Genomic DNA, 20,061 nt, shown 5'->3' with positions numbered 1-20,061 from the left:
ATTATTTTAGTAATTTACTGAAATTCCTATAAGAATTGCTAGGTCCAAGAATATGTACCATTTTAATTTTTTTTGATACATTTCCCAAATTGATCTCTGGAAAGACTTAACCACCAGAGTGCTCAATTCTCATTGCCAGATTAATACTGGCTATTTTATTCTTTTTCACATTGGACAATTAATATTGGAGGTGAAAGAATGTTGTTTTAGTTCATTGTAAAGGGAATAAATAACTGGCTTTTCAGTTTATAGAGAGATTCCAGCCTCTATGGGTTGACCATCTGCCACATTCAAATATTCTCTGGAATCAGGGGTGCAAATCAAAGGATATGGATTTTAAAGCACCAAGTATGAGGAAGAGAATTTTAATTTTTATTATTTTTCTATCTTCTGCTGGGTCCCAGGGTATAACATGAACCAACTCTAAAAATGAACTGAAAAGAAATCAAACTGTTGACAAATGAAATTGGTGTTGGTTCCTTGTTTAGCTCAGAAAAGGTATTAACAAAACAGCAGCACACCACCTGATATAATGAGTTAACTGTATTTAACCTTGTACATACATTAGATTATGAAAGAATTATTAATTGCTTTAGGTGTGATAACTGCACTATGTTCATGATATAATGTCCTTTTTGTAAAATGCATACTGAAGTATATAACAATGAGATATCAAAATATCAGTAATGTACAATACAAATGCTAGCTATGAAAGCTGATTATCTAGGCTGAAGCAAGTATTTCAAGGTATTTGAAGTGATCTCTAGTCACTCTTTGGTTCTGACAGACTGCCCTACTTAGGAAATATCAGAACTGAGGCCAGGCTCATCCTAAGAGAAATGTAGTAGTTTCTCATGTTTCCCTCCTCTGCTTTCCCTTCCCCTCTGCTCCCATAGTGTGTACCTGTTCAGTATATCTATTATTGGGCTATCACATCTGTATTGAAATAATCCCTTAGTATTTCTCTCCCTTAGTAAACCATAGCTCAATATAAAAGCTCATCTTATATGTCCAAGTCATGGCACCTAGTAGACCCTCAAAAAATATTCACTATTGAACCAAATTACATTCAATTGCTAACTGATATTCTTTTACCAGTTTCTTCTTCATTTCTTCCTCTTTCCCCCAACCCCCTACAACATTGCCAATTATGTTTCCAAAATCTTGGGTCTAATCATGACACAACTCCTTCCTTTCTATAATATACTTAAGTGGATAAACATCATCTAATTATCTTTTAAAGAAAAAAAACCTCATTTTATTATACTATAAGCATAACTTTGTTCAGGTAAGATATAAGAAGAAAAACAAATAACAAGCAAAAAGAACTACAGATGCTCCTCACTTAAAATAGGGTTATATCTTAATAAACCCATCATAAATTAAAATATACTGAGTCAAAATGCATTTAATGCATCTAACCTAATAACCTAAAATCATAGCTTAGCCTAGCCTACTTTAAATATGCTCAGAACACTTACATGAGCCTATGGTTGGGCAAAATCATTTTGCTGCCACTGCCCAGGACCACAAGAGAGTATAGTACGGCATATGCTAGCCCAGGAAAAGATCAAAATTCAAAATTCAAAGTACAGTTTCTACTGAATGCGTATTGCTTTCACACTATTGTAAAGCCAAAAAAAAACATAAATTGAACCACTGATTAAGTCGGAGACTGTTTGTATTAATCTCACTAATGAGTAAAAGAATTATATTAACCACAAAATTTAAATTCTATTATGAAGGTAGTATAATTCAAAATTGGTTTTATATTTGTAAATTTGGATTTTTAATATGTAAATATTAAACATTATGTTTGGCCTAATATTATTTTAGTTTTATTGGCCCATTTAAAAAAGTTTCAATTACTTGAAAAAAGACGTAACAGTTCTTAAATGGTTCTTACAAATTGACAAGGCTTGACAGCACAGTCTCTTCGTCCACATTGGCTGATATCATTCCAGAAAGGACATGGCCTCTTCAGGTTTACCTGTAAAATAATAATAGAAAAAGTTTAAAGATAATCTCTAAAAATAGAAAGTTTATAATTGAGAGATATTGAATTATAATGCTATAACCTGGTCATGTTATTGGCTGCAATTATTCTACTTCCTATCTATTAGAAACTCTATAAAACTCTATTAATTTCACTTTTACTTGTCAGGTTCTAATGATAACATAAATGTGCAGCTTGTGTAAGTAAATTGGTAGCGTTGGTTAGAAAGACACAGACTGCTACTAAACAAACCCTAAACCAATGACAACTAGGAGTCAAAGTAGCTGAGGTCATCACTGCTCGACTTCTATTCTTTTTAAGCAAGTAACAGTTAACAAAATAGAACAGTTAGACAATTTTGAACTCAGACTATAACTCTATAATCCAATGATCAGGTTTTCTAAACTCTTTCAATAGATATTTCGAAATGAAATATGACAAGTGACTTGTTGAAATAATACAGGTCAGAATAAAGTTGAGTTTATCAAAAATATTTAATTATTTTAATTAATTGAAATAAATTTGATGTTTTATAAAATTATAAACAACTCATAATTTTCATAACAATACATATAATAGTTTCTATTCCAACTAGTTTCTAACTTTTGAGTGCAAAACTCAGTTATTGAAATTAAAAGTATCCAATGGGTAGTTTCAGAACCACATGGTTCGTTCTTGTGAAATGAATTTTTCTAACATAGCTTCAATCAATTTTAAGTAATAATTACAATTCTGAGGCTTAGTAATGCCTAAGAAAAATGTAATTATCCATTTAAACTTTACATTTTCTTCTACAAAGAATTGAAAATAAAAATACCTTGTAATATCTAAAGTAGTCACTCTCAAGAAGTCTTTGTAGTCTTGGGAAAAGCCTGTAGTTATTAAATTTATCAATCGTTTCAACATCACAGGTACAATCATCCAAGTAACCACTAACCTGTTACAAAGAAAACAAAATATTAAATCAAAATGTCTTAGATTTAACAGTCTCTTCCTCCCATGGTTATGATGAAAGCCCACTACTCAATCAACCCTATCCTCTCTCCTCCCCGAAATTTTCTGAGATGAGGTAGGACAATAATCTAGTAATGCTATTGCTCTTACTATAGACCTAGAGGAATGCAGTGGATACTTTTGCAGGGTATACTGAGCTTATAATGATCCATGCACACCAAAGGTTTGGTCCCCTGCAGCCACTTTGTAACCCTGCCCACCAGGCCTGACCAGGGGTGAGCATCTGACTCAAACCAGGCCATGGTCTCCACTCCAGGAATCTGGAATTGAGACTAAGAGGCAGAGATGTCTCTTCCTATGGCTAGACCAGTAAACGAGGAAACTCAGACTATATTCCACCATGTGAACTGAGGAGCACATGAACCAGTTAGCAGAGAAAGGAAAGATTTTAAAAGATGCACAAAGAAATAGAGATTGGAGACAGAGAACACATGCTACTAGACTCCCTAGTGTTTTCCAGCTCCTACTTCTACCCATCTTTCCTGAAGCCCAGTTGCATTCCCACCCATGGCTTTTCTGAGACTATATTCTTATAATTCAGTTATCTCTCTCTCTTTTATTTTAGTTTCCTAAAGGATGTATAGGTCAGAGACAAGGTTGGTGAATATATAAAAGGATTGATACTGAATTTATAAGGCGAACGATAATTCATTATAAAAATCTAAAGTCCCTCAAATATTGGGCCATGACAATTTTTATAGGTTTGAAATGGTGCTTAGAAATTATTTATTGTTAGCAACACTGAGATAGCAAATTGCCAATTCTGATCTTCCAATGCTTAAAACTGATGTCTCAACTGGATTTACTAAATCAAATTATTAAATGGACCTATACAAGGATACAATGGGAAATCATATTATAATTAGTGTTACCAAATTGTAAACTAAAATTCTTAGATGTTTATTTGGGGCTAGGCAAATACCTAACAGAATTAATAAACCATTGCTTTGCTTTAAGTAAGTAATAAATAGATCATGATCTTTAAAAAGTAAATAAAATTTAAAAAAATATACAGCATGCTGCAGAAAAAGGATCCTTATCATACTTTGGTCTGAATATTTGCATTATAAACTACTTTTAATTTTATTTTAGGGAGACTTGCTGCCAACAAAATTTTTTTTTTTAATCTAGTGGTAAGGAAGCAAATAAATACTACTTTACTGAAATATTGAATTTAGATGTTTTCCTTTTGGAATATGTAAAATCCAACGCTACTTAATTTCAAAACATCGCAAAACAGTAATGGAAATTTTTCACCTAAGAGACAAGAATACTTTGGATAATCACAGCAATATTCAAGAACTAAGTTGCTGTTGTTGTTGTTTTTACCAATTTGCCTTGTCTTATTTGTTTTTGGACTAATTCAGTTTCTAGAAATCTGATCTACATATTTGTCACTGTAATTACTATGTTCATTTCATATGCAAATATATCCTTGCTTCCTGTTAAAAGATCTCTGAGTATACAATAACCTTAGAGTCCTAATTTTGGACTCTAACAAAACAAAAGTGCTTCTAACCCAGATGATTTGATTTTTTACACCTGTTTCTTTTACATCTTAATAGCAGAACTTCTAAGGATATAAAATAGCTACTGTTTCTCCCCTTGGATACAAATTATTATGCAAAGAATAATAGGCTCAAAGACTGCAAAGGCCAAAGGAACACATGCCAGATAGAGACATTAAGTCACAAAAGAAACACAAAAAACTTGAGAGAAAGTATTTGAAACAACCCATTTTTCCATATGAGTAATTCACTTTTAAGGTAAAAATCTATCTTCAACATTCAGGCTCAGACATCACATCTCTTGAGAAGCTGCCCCACCAGTACCACTCACCCCTGCTGGGTTAACTGCCTCTCTTATGTGCTCCCATGACAGTCCACATATATGAGGATTACCTCTCACTGTATTGAATTTATCTATTTGACTCCCACCCACTAGAGTTTAAAATCCTTGAGAGAAAAATCATGTTTGTTCACCTTTGTATTCTCGGTACTTAGCACTGTACTTTTTAGAAAGCACACAGTAGATGATCAATAATTATTTGTGGAAATGATGGGTGAATGAATGAGTGCTGCCCACTGTCACTCTCATTCACTAGAGAGCAGTACCATACTATCTACTTATAACTAGGTATCACCATGTCACCTATGGTGATGCTCAGTGCTCTGGATCACACAAACTCAAGTGGCAGGAATGCACTCACCGAGCAAGGAAAGCAGGTAGCAAAGGTAAACAACCTACCTATTGCACTCAACATTCTGTGGATCCACATCTTAATTATAAAGGAAGCTATAAGAAGCCCCAAAGCAGAAAAGAATGCAAGATGCGTCCGGAGCAGAGGTGGCTTAAAAACTAGAGACCTCAGAGGGAGAAAAGGCAGGACCATGGTAAATTGACAATCTCCTGCCTTTTTTCTTAGAAATTGAGTAGGAAGTATTCCCAACTACTCAGCAGGTAGCAGGACAGCTAAGGAGGTAGAATGGGGGTTGGCCAGAGTTTCAGTAGATGGAGAGAGCCCGTCAAAGGAGAGACAGGAAGATATTTGGGAATCCAAGCCATCTGACCATTTGTAAAGGCTGCCAATAGGAAGCAGAACCTGGTCCCTGGTAGGAAGTTTGACAGGTATGATGCCAGGTCCAGTTTTAGAAACTTGAGAACCAAGTACGTTACCAGAATAGAGTCTCAGGAAAAGACCAAGGTAGATATCCAGTTAACAGACCCAGAGCAGAATCTTGGGAACAAAGCAAAATCCTATTACCTAAGCTAAGAACAAAAGGTGCGAATTTGTAAAGAAGGTGACTTGATGCTGCACTTAAGAATGTACTAAGGCTGCTTAAATAACTACTACGCCTATCTCCTGAAGTGAAACAGAATTCTGGCCATACCATAGAAATCTGAATTTTAAAAAAATGTATCCCCCTTTTCATACACACAAAGTGACTGATGCATGCTAAAATTTGAAGCTCACTGCTCTAGGCTTCAGGTGATACTCAGCTGTGGGTAGGGGCCCAAACTAATAGGAGGCGATTAAAAGGCCCTTGTTGAGGGATGGTAGATACAAGGACCAACATGGGCCTGACATAGCATCACCCAGTTTAATGTCCTAGTTTCTTAAGAGCTGGAAAGGCTTTGAAGGCCTTCTAATGCAACCTCCCAAGCAACACAACCACCTCCTCCAATAAACCCTCAAGGAGGAGGCAGTGCATAACAATGGTTAGCATGCAGGATCCAGAGTCAGGCCTTCTAGGGTTGAATCCCACCCCTACTACATATTAGTTATTGATCTTATTCACATTTTTTAACCTCTCTAGGCCTCAGTTTCCAATCTGAATACAAAATTTAAAAATACCAGTAAGTGTTGATGATTATTACCTTACCACTTATATGCTTTCAGTGAAAGGGATCTTACTATTCCCCAAAGCAAACTACATTTTTTTAATGAATATATACATATAAAAAAAAAATAGGCCAAGTTTGCAGTTAAAATTTTCCAAAAATCTTGCATCTGTAGCCCCAATGGAACATAGAACTAGATAACCAAAAGTTAGTTGCCGAAGAAGCCTCAATCACTTTCTCCATTGATTGATGAGTTTGGACCAAATACCAAAATACTACACAAAAAGCAAGAGAAAAGAAAATAACACTGGCCTGCTTGTTCACTATTCTCTGGTAAGAGGTATTCTCTAGTTTTCAATGAAAGACAAAACAAAAACACTTTCTAAATAGTTTCCTTGTGTACTAAGAACTTCTAACCCCTTCCACAGATTATCATTTCTATCCCAAACCACTGTAAGAATATATTCCTCATATTCATATGAAACATGAAATACCTTTTTTTTTTTGCATAAAAGTGCTCAAAGTGTGCTTTATTTGGCAAAGAACTTTAGCTGTTTTTAATTTTATTGTGTTTTGTGACCATAAAAAAGAACATGAAAAGTATTCATTCAATAATAAAAGCATGAAAACAAAGATTTCATACTGGGTAGTTGGTACCAGTCTAAGGATATGGAATGAATGCTAAAAGCTATTTCTGCTTTAAGTTTTGGTCTTGATAGAACTTTAAATTGCTATTAAGTGACTCAAAGTAGAACAACCAATGTGAAGCATGTTTTTTGTTCCACATGCTTTGTTCAGAAAATCCTGGAATGTAGCAAGCACTGAGAGTCAATGGACATCTCTCTAGTACAACCTGTTTCAAAAATCCCGCTGACTAAGTTTTAATCCTGGGCTTATATCCACCCACCACCAAACATATTATCAAGTGTCTTTTTCATGGCCTGGCCACTCTTGACTAACAAATAAAAAATTTTTTTAATTGACCTAAACAGGACACCTGACAGGAAAATCTGCTAAGATACACGTATGTGGAGTGTATCTACAATGCACTCCAAATGGAAAATAATCCGTTTTCAAAGTAGCCATTTTGGATTATCTGAACTGCTCTCCTTTTATTAGCCTGATAGAGATTTATTGCACTTAACTAAGTGGACCTGAGTATTATTAGCACTAGCCAGATTAAGATTGTAAACTATGTAGTTAAAATGTTTTATCAAATTCGTTTCTAAATAATTTAAATGAAAAAGATGTCCAAATTACCTCCACATCTGGGCTTCAATATTTCTTCTGAGGTTATTTCTTTAAAATGAATCCTGGGATTCCATGAGCTGGAACTAAATTTCTGTTACATTCAACCTCTCTAATCATGCATAATGGGGGCAATAATTGTCAAAAAGAAATAAGAAACTCTGAAAAGTCTTCATTTACTTCAAGCTCACATCTATTACAACAAATACTACAAATATTAGTTTGTTTTAAAGAAAATAGATCCTGATTATGGGTTGTTTACACAAACTTTACATAGACTTGTACACCAAAAGGAAAAAAAAATGTCCAATTTTTTATGTAAAAAAATATTTAATAGAATGATTTCAAAAAAAAATGGAGGTTGTATATAAGGAAGATTTACAAGTCTGAAGCAATTGATCACATTTTTTCCAGCAACTAACACTAAAGCACTGTTATCAAAAAATACTTAACATACAGTGCAATGGTTTTAGTGGGATTTGATTTGAACAAGTATATATAGTCACTAAGTTTAAAGATTCATTTGGAGTCGTCGGCCTAACTGAAAGATCAGTTCCAGAAAAACATGCAAATGGCTTGCTAAACAGAAAAATTAGAAGAATATACTCCTGCTAGCAGTGTTCACGTCTTATATTGTTATTTCCCTAATACCTACTGAGCACCAATTACACACCAGGCTCAGAACTCTGGAGTGTCGAGAATTAGGACTAAATTTTTAATTTTTTAATTCATTTTTTGATCTCTCAAAACTCATTCACAGTAGGCCTCAATAAATGTTTATTGAATTTAATCTGATTATTTGTAGACCTTTGTACATTTTACTTTAATGACTTTCTAAGATTGAATAACTAACTACATCCTGCTGTGGCTCACTTGAAAGCTAATATTCTATTAACTGAACTCCTACTACAAGCCATGCAACAGTGTGGTGAGAGGTGATGATGTAGTAACTCAAAGAAGTGGTAAAAGGGACTGGCAATAGGAAGGGAGGAAAGGTATATGATGAGGTATTAACAAAACAGAATCCATAGCACTTTGCAGCTAATTGGATACAGCAAATAGAACCAGAGAAGATTTTAACTTGTATTTCCAAACATAAGGTGAAAATATAGTTTTTAATTTAGTTTCTGACATAATTTACTAACTTGTTTTTCTAAATGCTGAGGATCCTTGCCTCTCCCCAAATACTCAGATCATTATTTATAAATGTTTGTTGAAGATATCTTTTCCACCATTCATCTCTCCTTATCTTTTCTTTCTCCATCTCTTTTCTTTCTCTCTTTTGTTCTGTTTTTGTGTGCATGTCTATGTGCTTGTCTCCATTTTTCTCTTCGTGTCTCTTAATCATTGTCCCCTCTCCCCTCTTTTCCTCTTACTCCTATCCCTTCCATTATTGACCATAACAGAACTAAAGTATTTTGTTTCACTTATTGAATTGAAATGATGGTCTCTGTTCTTAAGTTTATTTAAGTAGGCTATTTTAAATTTCTCTTAAAATTGTTTTTTAGTATGTGACCCTCAATTTATTATTTTTTAAAGTTGACCCTGAAAAGAAAAACAGATAGCCACTCTTGTTCTATAAGGAAAAGAAAGGGATCTAACAAATTTTTGTGTTGGGGCAGTATTTAAATCTTGAAAATATTATGAAAGGGGGAAAAAAGTTTAAACATAAATCAGAAGAAAAAGAAAATAAATGTAAAAATTTAATAGCTCTCCAATTCTAGTCAGATATCTGAAAAGGTTATTGAGGGCAAAAAGTGAAAAGCTTGACATGTACTTTTATTCCATTATCCAACCTCTAGAATGCAGTTGAAAATGTCCATATTGGACATCTTTCAATACTAAATACCTTATTTTTTTTAGGGGGGGAAGTCTTTTTCATTTAAAAAAATTTTTCAATTATAGCTGACATCCAACATTATATTAGTTTCAGGTGTACAGCATAGTGGTTAGATATTTAGATAACTTACAAAGTGATCCCCCCAATAAGTCTAATACCCTCCTGACACCATACATACTTATTATAATATTATTGACTATATCCCCTGTGCTATACTTTACATCCCCATTACTATTTTTAACTGCCAATTTGTACTTCTTAATTCCTTCCAAGATATCATTTCCAGTTCTTAACCGCCACATATGGGTATGTGACCAGTCCGGTTCACATCTCCAACCCTCAGACCAGTCTCAACGTGGCTTCTTTATATCTTTAGTTATAAGGGTTCTGTTCAGTTAGTTTTCAGGTGGTTCTCAAGGGTGGTGTTCTATAATCTAGTTGTAATTTTGATGTGATCATGAAAGGAAAGCACAGCATTTACCTACTCCACTATCTTGACCTGAAGTCCTAAATACCTTATTTTAAAGGCATTTATTAATATTTTACTTATTAAATGTTTAAACTCTTTAAATGTTTAAACTTTGTGTTACATTATATTGTAATCAGAAAAAAAATGACGCTTTTCTGTGTGCCACTTACAATCACTGAAGGTAAAAGAGCTTTTCAATCTTAGTTGTAAAGCATCAACTTCCTTTCAACTTCTCTTACGTTTCCAAATAACAAAACTGCCGAATTACTCAGCAAAACAACAAAATTCAAGAATATAAAGCAGTGAAAAAGATATCTCTTCCTCTCCTGATATTTAAATTGTTTCTGTCCTCTGTGAAATAGTATCATTGCCCCTACACATGTAAAATGTTATTTCTGATAATAAATGAATAGTAAATCCACTTAAAATCCACCCCCAATTTTGTATAAGTAATTTTTATCAACAGAAGCCAACCAAAAGATGACTTTAAGAGCAATACAAGCATTGTAGATCCAGAAACCTGGATTTTTTTTTTTAATTTTTTGCTCATCTGTTGCTAACAGAAGGAAATGATCATAATATGCTTGTAATCAAATTTGTGCACTGAGGAGTAAGGACCATCCTCCCAATTCAAACCAGTTATGTGGTTGTCACAGTTTGAGAATCTCATTACAGTAAGGAAAAAGAAAGGCCACACAAGGTAACCGCCACCCCAAAGACACCAGGCACTGGGCTTAGACACAGAAAAGCCACACGAAGCCATTCTCCTGTCTGACAAGGAGATCTGAGAGCAGACCCCTCACCCCACCTCACCCCCGTCCCCACAAAAAACTGTCCTGGCCAGAAAGACTGGCGGAGACATCCAGTACAGGCACAGCATACACAGTTCCAGGTCAAGTTAGAAGTTAGAAAGACCCAGGTTCTGCAGAAATAACAAATATTGAGATATCGAGTGTGTATGCACACTGCGCACACCCTCTCCGGGTGGGGAAGACCAACAAAGATGCATAAATCAATTCGGTAAAAATACACAGAGTGCACCCACACCTCTCTACCCACGCCTGATCTGAAACGCGGGAGGGCACTTCGAGGTCCAGGCTCCGGTGGGAGACCCGTCCACACCGACCCGGGCGAGCTGCAGAGGACTCAGCCCAGCCAGGAAGCAGAAGCACAAGGGGCTCGTTCCGGGAGGATTAAGATGCAGGGATGTATGCCCAGCCCCTCATCTGCCTGGGCGCACGGGAAAGAGCGCAGGCAGAAGACTGGGGGCACCGAGATGAGCAGCACGGCCTCGCACACCCCTCACCTGGCAGAAGCACCTCTGCGCCGCTGTCTCTGGGGTCTGCTGCTCGCAGTGGCCCAAGCCAAGCAGCCACACTGCGCCCAAGAAGCGGATCAGGAAGCCCCAGCGGCTACCCATAGCCACTCCTGCCGCTTGTCGCCGCGCACCTCGGAGAACCCAGCACTGGGGCGCAGGCCGTGCGTCCACAAATGAAGCCGCGCCGGCCGGCCCCCTCCAGCGCCCCACCTCCCGGCCGCCTCCCCGGCCCGCCCTCAGGCGATCCAGCCTTTCAGCGGCCGCCACCTCCCAGTGGAGCCTGCGGACGTGCGGAGGCGCCCGCGCCGGCTCCCTGGGTCCTCGCGCCGCTTCCTTCCCGCGCGTGAGGTTGACGAACGAACCTGCTTCCCGGTTCCGCCCTACCGACAGCCGCGCGCGCCCCCGCCCCACCAACGCCGCGAGCCTGGAGACAAGGCCTGGCTGGCCCGCCCCGCCCGCCCGCAGCCCCCGCGCGGGAGTCGAGGTCCTTCCTACTCCAAGACCCAGAGCCGGAGGGGTCTGTGTCTTCTTGCAGGGTCCCGTCCCACCGCGCGCCCCCCTGATCAGTCCTTCCGTATCCCACCGCACGAATACGTGTCCCCAGTGTCCCTGGTCGTCTTAAAACCGAAAGAGATGTTAGCGATCATCTAGACCAGGGCTGCATATGTAATGTAGATTTTCCAGTAGGCACATCAAAAGAACAATATGGAACAGGTGAAATTAATTTTAATGTTATATTTTATTTAACCCAATATGCAAAATGTTTCAAAATAGAATCTATATTTTACATTTTTATTTTTATCTCCGAAAGCCGTTGTGTATTTTATACGAACTAGCCACATTCATAATCAAATGTGGCTTTGTATGGGACAGCGAAGGTGGAGACTTTCCTCTCACTGTACAAGAGGAAACAGGCCAGAGGGGTGAGATGGTGTGAGCCAGGACTGGGAGCTGGGTCGTGATAGAGACAGGTCCTCTGATTCCCAGCCGTGGGGCTAGTCTATCAGTTTGTTGTTGTTTTCAAGGAGAAGATTGTAAATTGAAACTGGAAAGCTTTCTAACACCTTATACAGTAAAAGTCTAAATATTTCAAATTATCTTTTTTTCTTGATAAACCTTTAAAAAAAAAGACATCATTTAATGAAGTAGCTTAAAATATGGTATAACCAAAATAGGTATCACTTCTATTTTCTGGCTGAGAAAAATAGGCATAGAAAGTTTATATACATTATTCAATGACGTGATATAGTAGAGGTGAGACTCAAACTTAGGTATTTCTTACTTCAAAGCCCATAGCTTTAGCTCTGTCCATCACTGCCAAGCATACTGAATGTAATGAAAAAAAAAAAGTCACCAACCATCTGAGATCCTGGAGGGACTGGGAAACTCTGATTTTAATATCTACAACATGCCACATGTAGGTATCAATACATATATTAATAATAGATAATATATTAATATAAACTTCTTCTACCCGGAAAATTCTTTTTCATTATATATGTACATACATCCTACTTATCCTTCTAGGCCAGACCCAGCTTATTCACTTCCTCTTCTATGAGGTCTTCCTGGTTACCTCTTCACCTAGTTCCAGTCTCTAAATGAATTTCAATACAATAAATTTACTCTCTGCCAAGCTGAGCTTGATGTTAGACATATAAAGATGTATAAGGCCCAGTTGCTGCACGTTCAGGGACACCCTATGAAATTTAGCATTCAATCTTTTGATATTTTTTACTTCGTGTTTCTACCACTGAATTGTAATCTCTTTAAACTGTTTAAGCAGGGATTGTGCCTGTTGACACCCAAACATCTTAACAAGAAGCATCTCAGCACATGTTTGTAAAATGAAAATATGTTTTATGTGGCCACAGTATTAATATTTAAAGATTAGGCCATCAAAATGAGAGACACAATATGAAAAGGGAAATGGAATAAAGCCTAAAATTGCAGAAGAACAACCTGGATATGAATCAGCTCTGTGTTTCACCCTGACGCAAGAACCTGTGGTTTGGAAGAGTTTAAAAGTGTCAATGTTCCTAGGATGAAAAATCAGAAATAATAGACAACCTCTTTTTTTTTATTATTTTTTTTATTTTATTGTCTCTTTTCAGCTTTACTGGAGTATAATTGACAAATAAAATTGTAAGTTATTTAAAGTGTACATCGTGGTGATTCGATATATATACACATTGTGAAAGGATTCCCTCCATCAAATTAGTTAACACATCTATCATCTCACATATTTACCCTTTTCCCTCATTTGGTGAGAACATTTAGATTCAACTCTCTTAGCAAATTTCAGCATATAAGGTTATCGACTATAGTCACACATTATACATTAGATCTTCATACCTTATTCATCTTATAATTGAAAGTTTGTACCCTTTTACCAACCACTCCCTCTTTCCTCCATCCGCTAGGCCCTGGAAACCACTTTCCTACTCTCTGTTTCTATGAGTTCCACTTTAAAAAAAAAAAAAATCACTATTCCACATATAAGTGATACCATGCAGTGTTTATCTTTTTTCGTCTGGCTTATTTCACGTAACATAATGCCCTCAAGGCATATCCATTGTAGCAAATGGCAAGATTTCCTTCTTATGGCTGAATAATAGTCTATTGTATATGTACACCTCAGCTTCTTTATCCATTTATCCATTGCCAGACACTTAGGTTGTTTCCACACTTTTGTGATTGTGAATAATGCTACAATAAATATGAGATTAGAGCTATCTCTTTGAGATAATGCTTTTGTTTTCTTTTGATATATTCCCACAAGTGATATTGCTGGATCTTACTTATTTTCTTGACAATTAAGTTTTTTCCTTTCAGATTTGTAAAAGATTTTAGAATGTATAAAATGCAGTTTATACATATGGTGTAACTCTCACTGACATTTCTCTGAGAATCCTTCAAGTCGGACTTTTGTGTGAGTTTACTTCTTCAACTGTGTCTGCTCTAGCAACCATTTCACCTTTGTTAGAGCCCATGAAATAACTGATTAGTCATTCAGTAACTATTTAAGGAGCACTCACAGGATATATAGTTCAATCTTTTATCTCTTCAAGTCCAGCCTCCCATCTATTATAACTTTGCTAAACAACATTAAATTTTTTAGAGATGAATAAGGTAACAACTTTGTTATTCTACCACTAGTCATTATAACAATAAGATGACTTAGGTTTAATGAATACAGCATTTCTTGATGGAATTCTGATTACTGTGCAAATAACAGCTATTGTTTGTTTTTTTTTTTTAACGACCAAAGCCGGAAACAAGTTGAGCCTAGTTTCTCAAAAGGACATAAAGATTTCCGTGAGAAGCTTTCCAGTTCCTAAACGTTTTCTGGCACTGAATAGACTAGATGGAAATAATAATTTAAAGAAACAAGGTTGGGTCAAGGAAAAGAAATATTATGATACACAAAAGAGGAAGAAAGACTAAGTAAAAACCTGAAAATTTGGTGCTGATATTTGGTTAGATCTACTTATTTAATTAGTAGTTACTGAATACAAATGCACACATGGTACATTGTTAGACTTTTCTCTCAAGAAGCTTGAGATCATCTGAGATGGGGAGACATGCCACCTAAGCTCTATCTTCACTTTCTTTATTTACTTCATATTCCTGAAAGAGCAAGAGACAGATAGGAACTGACTTCACTTTGTAACTTCCTATTCATACCTTGACTCACCATGCAATCTAGTTTCCAGATCCACCCTCCTGAAATTTCTCTTTAACTGACTTCCAAGTTCATTTTTCCAGATGGCTCCACTGAGCTTCAAAACCCAACCGCCTATTGGACGCATCTGTCTGATTTTCTCAGAAATGTTTGATTACACTACCATTTATATCTTGACACCTAGAGCAGGAAACCATCTTCAATTCTTCTCTCTCTTTTACCTCCCACTACCTATTGATAAACCAAGTCCTGCCAGTTCTGCTTTTTATTTATTCCCTCCTTTCCCACTTTATGACCAAGGACTAAGTTTCAGCCCTTGTCGTCACTCACCTGATTTATTGCCACACTACCTTCACTGACCACTCGGCCTCTAAGCTCATACCCCTCAGAAAACAGCCTCCACGCTGGCCCAGTTTCTCAAAAATGTAAATCTGACCATGTCACACCTCTTTTTAAACATCTTCAATGTTCCCAGTTGTCCGAGGAATCAAGTTCAAGATTCTCGGCATGACATTCAAAGTCCCCATGATCTGGCCCCACCTACTTCTTCAGCTTTATCTCCAACACCTCTCTGCCTTGTAGGCAGTGAATTGTTAAGAATTTCCTAAGTAGACCTTGTTTCCAGCCTCCAGGTCTTTGCTTACTCTGTTTCCTCTCCTGAAATGTTTTTTTCCCTGTCTCACGCTCATCACCCACACTTCAATGGCTATCTCTCTAATCTCCCCCATCCTGTGTGGTTGAATTAGATTCCTTCTCTTTGGTTCCATAAGGTCATACAATTTGTGCTTACTACATGGAATAAATATATGTTTATGTATAGTTTTTCCCCGTAGAGAAATTTGCCTTGGTAGTCTCAGGTTCTCCAGCATTTAGCTTTGTGTATGTGCTTTGCAAGATGACTCCTGAGTGAATTAATGAATGTACAAATAAATTAACTAACAAACTTGAAAAGATAATAATGGCATGAGATGTCACGGGGCAATGCGTGATTATGATTCAAACAAATGCTATAAGCCTAATAGCGAAGGGATCATTTTGGGCAGAAGTAATTATGGATGGAAAAGAAGACACAATAGAATTGGAATTAACAAGAGAAGATTCTCAAAAGTATGGATGTGAGAAAACTAATGATGAAGTAGGGGCTCAACTACCAGTCGATTCATTAGAAAAAAAATAAAGTTATCTAAAATTCATTTAGAAAATATTTTGAGATCAGGATTATCTAGTCAAGAAACAAGAGTGGCTACAACCCAGGGACTCTACTTAGAACAATTCCAGGGAGAGGAGAAAGGGAAAAGAGAGAGTTGCAAAATGAAAAAAGGTAGATTAAGTCTTTTAACATCCATGCTGAATGTTAAAATTCCTCCTTGCCTCCAGTAGACCACTTGTAAGGCTCAGCTCCAAAACAGCAGACCTTATACACACCTGCCCTCCACTTGCCCCCACCACATCTGATCTCTAGCATTCTAAAAGGAGGTGAAAAACTCTTCCAGGAATAAATAATGGTATCAAAAACAACAAAAAAACTGTTTCCTCCCACTCACACAGTCAGAATTCTAATGTCTTTTTATTTTACTGACTCTAGACCAGAAAACCATGGCTTGCCAGATTGTTAGAGAAAGCTTCCGAAGTGAAATAGAGAGACCAAAACAAATAGGAAAAAAAAAAAGTACTTTGAGGAAACAAAAAGGGAAAAAAAGAAGACAAACAAAAATCGGTAATCAATATTGTCAAAGACATAACAGCAGGATTTTATAAAAAGGAACAGAGTACAAGAAAGAGTTCTTAGAAACTAAATATATGATAGCCAAAATATAAAGTTTCAACAGAAATGTTCAAAGAGACACTGAGGAAATTTCCTGGATAGTGGAATAAAAAGACAGAGGTAGATATAGATGAGAAGAAATGAAAAAAAAAAAAAGAAGATTAGTTCAAGGAGAACAGAGTTTGGCTAATAAGAGTACCACTAAGGAAGAGTGGAGAACAGAGGAGATGATAATCTTAGAAGTTATTTACGAAAAGAGCCAAAATCTAAATTGATAGGGCACACTGACTGCCCAGTTCTATGAATGGAAAAAGCCCCTAACAGATAAAACTTTCAGAAAGAAAATCAAAAAACCTGGTCCCTACAAAGAACTGAGAATCAGAAAGGCAACTACAGAAACATCGGAAGCTACAGGACAATGGAGCGAGACCTTTAAAATTCTGAGAGAATTCTATAGATAGCTAAACTATTATTTAATTTGAGAGTAGAATTAAGGTACTGTTATATATGAAGAATAATGTACATTTTTACATCTTTCTGAGAAAATTACTGAGAGGATATGATCCAAACAAACAAAGAAGTAAACAAAAATGAGGAGACCTGGGTGTCAGAAAAGATAGCACACACACAAGAGAGAAATTTAAAAAGTTCTAGAAGAGAGATATGCAACAGCCCTAGAAAGCCCAGATTAGAGCAAGAAGATGGAGGTCTCCAAAAAGAGGGACTCTGGATAAAACACAGGACTGGAGGGATACCTGATGTGACTGACTTTTTGAAAAACATTATTCGGACAGAGTTTACAATTTATATTGAAGTTGGAAAAAAAAAGCGATTAAAAATAAACTAAGCACACTTAAAGAATGAGGCAGCTTTTTAAATTCCAGGAAGTTTAAAACAGTTTTACATTAAAGCAAATGTAACTATAGTATATTGTTTGACTCACATAGCCCCACAGTGAGACAAATATTGGATAGTGATTTAACCAAAACTTTTATGTATTGTATGTATGAAGGATGATGGTAGGGAAAGTGGAGATCTGGAGAGATATGAGTGCTAAATCTTTAACTTTCTTGTGAAGATGTCAAAAGATAAATCTTAAAATTGATCTATCAAGAAACAGCAGCATAAGCATATTATTGAGAAATATGGAAGTAAATATAGAAGAAACATATTAAAGAATAGGGGAATAGGACTAAGAGGTAGAATAGGGTGGGGCAGTAGATGCCTCTTTTTTTAATCTAAGCCTTGTAGTACTTAAAAAAAATAACAACTATATTAATGCATTACGTTGATAAAAGAAGTATATTTCCCCAAAGCCTAGGAATTCTAATTTCTATGTCTACTTCAATATCTTACCGCTTAGCCATAGACACATTCAATTAAGTGCATTATGGTAGGGATTTCGGGGTAGATATTTGGGATGACAAATTTCTAAAGACTCAAGTGTTGTGGCTCATGTGTGAACAAAAGTAGTTGCTACTTTCCTATCTGGTACTACTTCCCAGTTTCTCTCTAGAAAAGTATCAGTTCCTATCCTCTTTATTTATCACCGTGTAACAAATTACCTTAAAACTTAATGGTTTAAAACAATGAACTTTTATCATCTCACAGTTTTTGTGGGCCAGCAATTCAGGAGCAACTAAACTAGGTATGATTCAGTCTCTAACGTTGCAATCAAGACTAAGGCTTCAGTCATCTGAAGGCTTGCCTAATGCTAGAGGCTCTGTTTCCAAGATGACTCACTCACATCGCTGCTGGCAGGAGCCTCAGTTCCTTGCTGGCTATCCCTTGCCATGTAGGCCTTTGCAAAGATCTGCTGATGTATCTTCGCGGCGTGACAGCTGGCTTCCCCCGGAAGGAGCGAACCAAGGGAGAGCAAGGCGCAAGCCTCAATGCCTTTTATGATCCAGCCTCTAGTTGTGTATTGTCACTTCTACTTTATTCTTTTTGTCCAGAGCAAGTTGTTAGATGGGGATGGTGGGTGGAGGGATTAGGTTCCACTTCTCAAAGTAAGAAATAACAAAGAATTTGTGTACATAATTTAAAACCACAACATCCATCAATGCTAAATTATAAGTAAGTCAATTAGGAGACTATACTATCCTTAAATAATTTTTTGAAGATTTAAATCTATCTCATTACTGTTTGTTATGACATCACTTTTAATGGCCTCCCAAAAAACAAGATAGCACTACTTTCTTTCTCATATCTCTTCTTTTATACTCTATGATATTGTAAGTTCCTTGAGGACAGATGATATTTCTTAATCTTTGACTCTCTGCTTACCTATCGTAGTGTCTAATATATTCACATATTCTTTCAATAACTTGTAAACATATTCTGGTAATACAATAATAAGCAAGAAATAATCACAGTCTTTGTTTTTCTGGAGCTTACAGTCTATTGGGAGAAAAGACATTAAACATTTAATCATACTTATGACTGTATAATTACAAATTGAGCTGCATTGTCTGAGGAAGAAGAATACAGTCTTACGGGTGCATATAAAAAAGGAACAGGGCTGTTCTAGTGCTGTCATGGGGAAAATAGATAGGAGATTCATCTGAAGTGGGAATTTTGCCAGATGGGTGAGAGAAAAAGAACACAGGTCAAAGGAGTTTGAAATATTGATGTGTTATGTTGAAATAACACATAAGTATGCGCTCGCAAATATTTATTAAATTGAACAGAAATGAGATGTCTTTTTCTTTGTCTCATCTTCTCTTCTTTACTTCTTGATGTCAGAGGTGATATATTTTAATATGGATGGACAATAGTTGCAGCTGAGTGGGAGAAGGGACTATTCCTGCTCAATCCATTTTCTATTGTTATCTACTGCAATACCCAGTTATATTCGGAAAAACGGAATAGAATATTCACACAATACACATAAGATTTTTTTCCTAATAAATCTGAAGACATTTTATGTGATTTTGGTAATTTAATTCACATAAATTTATACTTTATATGTAGAGGTAGGATATACCTAGTTAAATTCAAACATCCAGGGCCACTGAATAAGATGAGATCAAATGGACTCTATTTGGGGAATTTGGGAATTTGATTGATTCTATTGTAATAACAATAAATTCTCTCCAGGAACAATTTTGGGAATAGGTGCAACAATAGGGACCTGTACTGCAAAAACTGAGATCATTACTCCCCTTAAAATAAATAATTTAAAGTAACACCGTTGAATGCTTACTATGTGCCCGCTGTTGTTACTAGTGATAGGCACACTATCTTATTTAATACTCATGACATCCCTATGATATAGGTATAATCATTATGCTCATTTTACAGAGCATTGAGAAATTAATTTGTCCAAAAGCACAGAAATCCAAAAGACAGTCCTGTGAGACTTCAAATTACTGATGGTCTACT

The 20,061-nt window shown here is 36.4% G+C and overlaps 1 protein-coding gene across 3 annotated transcripts in view; it reads right to left on the bottom strand.

The window, feature by feature from the left end:
• The window catches only part of ERO1A (endoplasmic reticulum oxidoreductase 1 alpha), a 43,858-nt gene extending 32,297 nt beyond the window's left edge, over window positions 1-11,561 (bottom strand). Inside the window, exons 1-3 of one of the 3 annotated variants that reach the window (XR_005653335.1) lie at window positions 11,216-11,552; window positions 2,814-2,933; window positions 1,907-1,990 (exon numbers count right to left, since the gene is read on the bottom strand). Coding sequence is in view for 2 of the 3 variants with exons in the window: in XM_039865114.1 (XP_039721048.1) it covers window positions 1,907-1,990; window positions 2,814-2,933; window positions 11,216-11,329 (318 nt within the window). In the remaining variant the exon portion in view is untranslated. Of the gene's footprint in view, window positions 1-1,906; window positions 1,991-2,813; window positions 2,934-11,215 lie in introns of all 3 variants that reach the window. The other 2 variants (XM_039865114.1, XM_039865113.1) reach the window with 2 other exon arrangements.
• Between the last annotated feature and the right edge of the window lie 8,500 nt (window positions 11,562-20,061).

Source organism: Pteropus medius, unplaced genomic scaffold, assembly GCF_902729225.1.
Source record: "Pteropus medius unplaced genomic scaffold, Ma_sr-lr_union100, whole genome shotgun sequence".
NCBI classification, from domain to species: Eukaryota; Metazoa; Chordata; class Mammalia; order Chiroptera; family Pteropodidae; genus Pteropus; species Pteropus medius.
Note: the sequence above shows the minus strand (reverse complement) of the source record. Positions and strands in the feature narration are given on the sequence as shown.